Source organism: Gavialis gangeticus, unplaced genomic scaffold, assembly GCF_001723915.1.
Source record: "Gavialis gangeticus isolate Ggan-Ray unplaced genomic scaffold, GavGan_comp1, whole genome shotgun sequence".
NCBI classification, from domain to species: domain Eukaryota; kingdom Metazoa; phylum Chordata; order Crocodylia; family Gavialidae; genus Gavialis; species Gavialis gangeticus.
This window is the reverse complement of record NW_017729006.1, coordinates 44,402,409-44,408,673: the sequence shown is the minus strand read 5'-3', so window position 1 is coordinate 44,408,673 and position 6,265 is coordinate 44,402,409. Positions and strand designations below refer to the sequence as shown.

The following is a 6,265-nucleotide window of genomic DNA, read 5'->3' as shown; positions in this document are numbered from 1 at the left end:
CCCCCCCCCCCCCGATCTTCACGCAGGGCAGAGATGGCTGTTGCTGTGCGCTGCGCTTTGTATGCCGCTGCCCTCCGGAGTCGCACAGGCAGAGTCCTCGGCACAGCCCAGTGGCAGCAGGCACGTGGCGTCATGCCGCTCCCAGGGTAACTGCAGCAGTGCACAAAGCACAGCCTGCAGCAGCAGCTGCCTCCACCCCACACATAGATTGGGGGTGGGCATGTGCTCCCCGGGCCTCTGCCAGGGTGCCTGCAGTGGCAGGAGCCCCCTGCGCCCCTGGACAAGGCTCCGATTGTCCCACCACCCAGCCCAGCCAGGGCCCCATTCACTGGAGCCACTGCCCCTGCCTGTGCTCCACTCCTTTCCTCAATGTGGGGGCCTTGATCTGCGTCGTCCCCCCCCCAGCCCCTTCCCCTTCATGCTGGGCTGCGATCCTAGCTGTGTGCACCCCTACTGCAGCTTCCCAGAGCCCATGTTTGGGAGGGCTGAGCCCCTTTAGCCCCAGCCTTCCATTGCCTATGGAAAGGGGCGGGGGGAGGGGACGAAGCCCTCCACCCTGGTCTCAGGCCTGTGAGATGGGTTCTTCCCCATCGTGTTGCCCAGCATGTCCCGTCAGAGCCTGGCACCAGTGGCAGCCAGCAAGACACACCAGGCGGCCCAGGGAGTTTGTGCTGGGCAGCAGGGCCCAATCCTACTTTCTATGCAGATCTCCCATTCCTGCTGCCTGGTGCAAGCTTCCCAGGCCACCCAGCATACCTTGCTGGCTGCTGCTAGTGCTCAGCTCCAGCAGGATGCACCAGGCAGCCTGGGGGGAGGGGTGGGGGTAGGGCTTGTGCCAGGTGGCAAGGGTGGAAGTGCTCCACAGAGAGTAGGATCAGGCCTTGCCACCCAGCACACATTATAGCAGAAATTAGCTTTATGGGATGCTGGGGGACTGGGACATAACTTGAGTCAGGAGGTGATCTGGGACAGAAGTTTCATAGACCAGTTTAATATAAATCAGATCTGCTACTACATCCACCCAGGTTTATCTTAAACCAGGTTCAGCCACTTTGTAACCAATTTACACGTGCTGAACTCCTGTTCCGTTACAGGTTTAAACCAGCTTCCAATCACTTATACTAGTTTCTATGCAACTTCTGTCCCTAGACAAATTTGTAAAACTCATCTGAAACCTTTACCAATTTTCTCTTATTAGGCCCAGATTTCATAGCTTGGAAGTACAACTTGATTCCCTCTTCGGTTCTTGAATCTCTTGTGTTTCTCTCATTCAGAGTTTCTATGCAATGAGCTTTTTGTGAGAGTCAGAAGAATCAGAACGGTTTTACCATTTCCTTCCCCAAAGTAATAATGCACTTTTAAAATAAATATTTGCTTGTTGGTCCAGTAAGTTGGAAGAAGAGCCTAAAACCGTTGCAGTTTCTTGGATGTTCCTCAAGAATTGGGAATCATCTATACTTAACATAGACTGATCAATACATCTTGGACCTTCCTCATTATTTTCTTACTGAGCATACACCTATTTTCCATTTGTTTGTGAATTCACAAATGTCCAAAGATTTGGATTTCGCTCTTATAAAATCTATGATTCATTTGAATAAGAGGTTAGTATATTTTCTGTACTCTCTCTTACTGAAGATGATATTGCCATTCGTACAAAATAATACAATTATTAATATACAGTGTATTCAACAAGGAAAAGGTGGTTTAACATTTCATTCAAATTCTTTTTATAAAGTGGCTTATGACTTAAAGTTATTTATCATTTTCTTCCTATAGATATCATGATCTACCAGCTGAAGCAAGATTGAACATGCTAGATCTTAAAAGGATGATTATTATTTGTTAAGAACTAAAGCACTGAATAAATCTCATATGCTTGCAACTTTTCAGCAGGTCCAAAGGGCCAAGACCATTCAGTTTAAAAGCTTTATATACTTAAAGACAAACACAGTAGAAGATTCCCAGAAACAGGTGGATTAACAATATATTCTGAAAGAATGGCTTCAACAGGTATTTGCATAAAAAATGCCCCTTTCTCCTCCACCAGCCCCTGATATGCCTTAATCTTCCCAGTGACATTTGATGGAAACTTTCAGGAAGACGAATACAAGTGTTAGTATGTGAAAATGGCATTATGCAATAATATTGATTGACGAAGTTAATTTGTTTTGGCCCTAAATGTTTGGTTACAACTGGGATCATAATTCCACCACTGCTCTGTGTGCACTTCTACTGACAGAGGGGATTCTTCTGTGGATTAAAGATTATGTTTGACCATAATTTTGCAGACCTGGAAAATAATGAAAAGATATACAATAGCTCATTTTTCTCCAAAAAACAAATGTGCTGCTTCCAGTATACAAGTGAAGTGATACAAAGCTACTGCAAAAACAGTAACTTTGAATGTACTTTGATGCATACCTGGACTTAAAAACACTGTCTAAAATGCATGGAGAATTTTATAAAGTTAAGTATGTGTTCTTAAGTACACATGAGAAAATAAAAGTTCTTTTTTATTAAAATAAAAAAGGCTTTGATACATTTGCATTGCAAAGATTTAACAGAAAATAATTTCTACAAACATGCTACAGTTACATACAGATGTTCCAAAAGTTTTCAGTGCCTTCTTACAAAGTTCAACATTTTGGCAAAAATTAGTTTTTCCTGTATATGCTTCAAAAGTTGGGTACTATAATACTGATACACAAAACTTCATGTAGACTAGGTTCAGGTGCATAAAACACAATAAGTAATAAAATGTAAGTTCTCTATAAAACATTTAAACATATTTAAAGTATAAATTTAATTAGATAACATGCAAATACTGCAATATTTCAAATGGGACTTATAAATATAGATTGAAATTATTTATAATTTTGCATCCAATAAGAAAATCTGTTATGTACAAAGTTGTAAAAATGAACACATTTCTTCATTTAAGTAAGGTACTGGCTTAGCACATGATTGTCATTTTACAAAAATGGGGCCCAATATCCTCCAAATACTTAGACACACATAAGAATATTTACTTACACGTGTAAGTTTCCTGGAATAGGCCCATGGCTACTTCATTTCCTTCATAATAAAATATGAAAATATATGTATTTACATGGAAAATGACTCAACAGTTTTTGGTAAACTAAGTAGCAGCAATTCATGTCTTTCAAAAATTGATGGTTAAAATAGGCACATGCTTATTCTCAATGATACACAATTGGATCATATAAAAATAACACTTTTGAATAATCTTAATACGGTATTTGCTTGCAGCTGAAAATAACTGTACAACAACCCCATAACCACAAAAGTTAGAATCCTGTACAGCATTTTTATGGGAACCAAATATTTTAAAGAAAACAATTATGCTTGGAAAATTATGATTAGTAGTTAAAAGGTGAGTTGTCCTTTGGATTATTTCAAATATTCTTAATTTTTAACGAAAAGGTATATATGTTAACATTTTTTTCTTGTATTTTGTTGGACTGAACTGATTCTTTCCTTCTGATTAAAATTTCTTGTTCACCAACAAGACAGCACTTCTGAATGTCCTTCGCAGTATAGAAAAAAATACAATGCTTACTTTGCACATTTTCTAAGCAGTTATGTATTGTATACAACTGCCACCAAGGTGAATATGAAGCTCAAGAATAGGGTGTAAAGCACAGGCATGGCTTTTATACAGGGAGAAGATATACTTAATGAAACTTGAGCTTGGGATGCAATAAGTGCTGATAATGGCACATGGGATGCTAAAGTTGGGCTGTCAGAATTTATCAGCGATTCTATCTTTTCTGCTTCTTTATTGCAGGCTTCAATCTAGGAAAAAAATAAATTAAAAAGTTAGTAATTCTCTTCTGAACATATAGAAGTTTGATATAAAATGTGTGATCAGCAAACAAAGTATAGGATGAGAAAGCTCTAACTGAATTATTCAAAGTTAGTCCAATTCATGTTCCCATGATCACTGTTAGAGAGTTTTTAAAAACTATCCTGAGACTACACTCTGTCCTCCCACTGCCAAGTACCTTAAATTCATAAATGCCACCATTGAAATCCCATGGGGGGCAAGAAATATAATCATACATCCACACACCCAGGAACAAAAAGCCAAGCTGTAAGTGATTTTTTAGGGATTTAAGTGACCAGAAATGCTACGCAGATGACCAAATCTGAGTAACTCAATGACCAAAAAAGATTAAAATGCCACCCTTAATGCATCTCCTTGTGTAATGTTGCATCATCTGACCCTTAAAATTCAATCACAAAAAGAGAGGAGGAAGAGTGCCCACCCATCTTTTGTATTAACAATTTTTCTTGGAGTCAAATGGGGTGGAAGAGGATTGCACCTTGGCGCCTAAACCTGCTTACACACCTAATAGGTGTAACAGAGTCTGGGCCTAGGAACCTGTTCCCCCACTGGCTCCCTTTGGCCATGAATACCTCTCCTTGGCCTCTCTTGTGTATGTCTAGTGCTTTTTGATCTACCCAGTCCCAAAGGATAGCAACCATTCTGCACAGTCAGAGGAGATACGGTCTCAAGCATAGGTAGTATCTTATAAATTACTTGTTTCAGGGATTAAATCAAGTAGATTTTAGTGCAGTTCACCAGGCCTTAGCTAAAACAATCAACTACATTATATTTTCTACAAAGTAGCAAAACAGGCCAGATTTCTGGCCACTGGTATACACATCCATGTTCAGTGTCATAATTTTAGGAACTCTTTGTCTGATTCATTTAAAATGTTACAGAATGATTTAAGTCTGTTTCAGTCCTCAGCCAAACCTTCTTGAAGACAATTTGATTTTTTTCTAGAGTTTATATTAATGGAGATGGGAGGCAAAATTAGGCTTATATTGGATATTCAGCCGCAGTCTTGACTACAACCAAATAAATTCAACAACCCCACAGTATTAACTAGAGGCTTCCAGGCATACAACATTCAAGGCAAATAAAAACTAGAAACAACATGGTTTTGCCATAAAGCTAATTTCTGCTACAATGTAAGCCGATGCAATCCCAGTCAAGTCAACTGAATTCCAGGCACTACCACTAGACTTTACTCACCCATCCAGGAAATGAACACACAAAATTCATTTATGAAGAAAAAAAGGAAACAGAATTTTTTTTAAATATACTGCAGTCTGAGGAAAAGGAATTGCCTGGGTGATATCTGTATTGCAGAAGGAGCAGAAACAAATTACAGTCCACTTTTCACCTCCTTTTTAAGCTAAGCCTTTATTTTCTTAAGAAATGCATGTCAACACAACCTCATCATAATTATGTGCTCTTACCAGAGCGTGAAAAATCTATCAGATGTACCAGCAAAAAGCCAAGGACATTTTTAAAAAACAAAACATGATATTTTACTCTGGACCTGCAGGGCTCTAATCAGCAAAATGTGAGAATGAAACAACTGCTTCAAGGAAAGACAGGCACTACTTATTTGAAGCTTGTTATTGCGGCTGGTCCAAGCTGCTCCTGGCAAAAACAGCGTAAAGGCTTTGGTCTTGGTTTAGTGATACGTATACAGTGCTTAGTATTGTCAACTCTATGTGTTTGTTCACTAGCACAAACGAGCAATACCACCACATGCCAGGCAGCACCTTGTGCCATATGGACCTACAGATCCCAAAAGGTCTTTGGGAACCTCGGAGCACCCTGATAATGAGGGCAGTAAGAAAGAGAGAGAAGTACAGAAGCGGTTCTCAGCAGGTGAGAGCTGTCATAGCTCCGTGAATCAATAGATTATGGTAATGTACAAACATCTGAAAACTGGCTGGTTGTCAACAAAATCCACATTGTATTTAGCATCAAGATGTGCAATGCACTGTATGTATTTAGGGTGAAATCCTGTTTCCCTTTACCTGTTTAAGTGGCAGTTATTTGAATTGGGATTCTGCTCCCTGGAAGGGTAAATCTGCACGCATAGACAACTACAGATCTGCAAAGCTGAGTACAAGTCCCAGAAAGAAGGGGGGTAAGGTTCGCCCATGTTTTAACTACAAAAGCTGAGTGCTTAGGGCACTTGCTTATGATTCCAGAGACCCAGGTCCTAAGGCCTCCTATACAGAAAGGGTTTGAATCAGTATTTCGCTGCTTTCCTAACAGCATTCAAAACACTATGGATGTGTATACATGAGCAGCAAGGCTGCTCCAACACACTGTAATTAGAGCAGACTCAATTAATCGAGTCTGTTGGAGTCCAGCACCTTGTGAATTAGCATCCCTGCACTGAAAAATGGTGGCGGGGGGGGGTTTACT

At 40.2% G+C, this 6,265-nt stretch overlaps 1 protein-coding gene and 1 long non-coding RNA gene across 3 annotated transcripts in view; one reads left to right on the top strand and one right to left on the bottom strand.

Annotated features, from left to right (window-relative positions):
• Positions 1–3,146, top strand: part of LOC109291916 — a 21,944-nt gene extending 18,798 nt beyond the window's left edge. The window contains exon 3 of the long non-coding RNA XR_002095985.1: positions 2,115–3,146. This is a non-coding gene — a long non-coding RNA (uncharacterized LOC109291916). The remainder of the gene's footprint in view (positions 1–2,114) is intronic.
• RECK (reversion inducing cysteine rich protein with kazal motifs) overlaps positions 2,499–6,265 on the bottom strand; it is a 129,669-nt gene continuing 125,902 nt past the window's right edge. For both annotated transcript variants that reach the window (XM_019509153.1, XM_019509152.1), the window contains one exon: positions 2,499–3,819. In XM_019509153.1, coding sequence (XP_019364698.1) covers positions 3,604–3,819 — 216 coding nt within the window. In that variant the 3' untranslated portion in view covers positions 2,499–3,603. The remainder of the gene's footprint in view (positions 3,820–6,265) is intronic.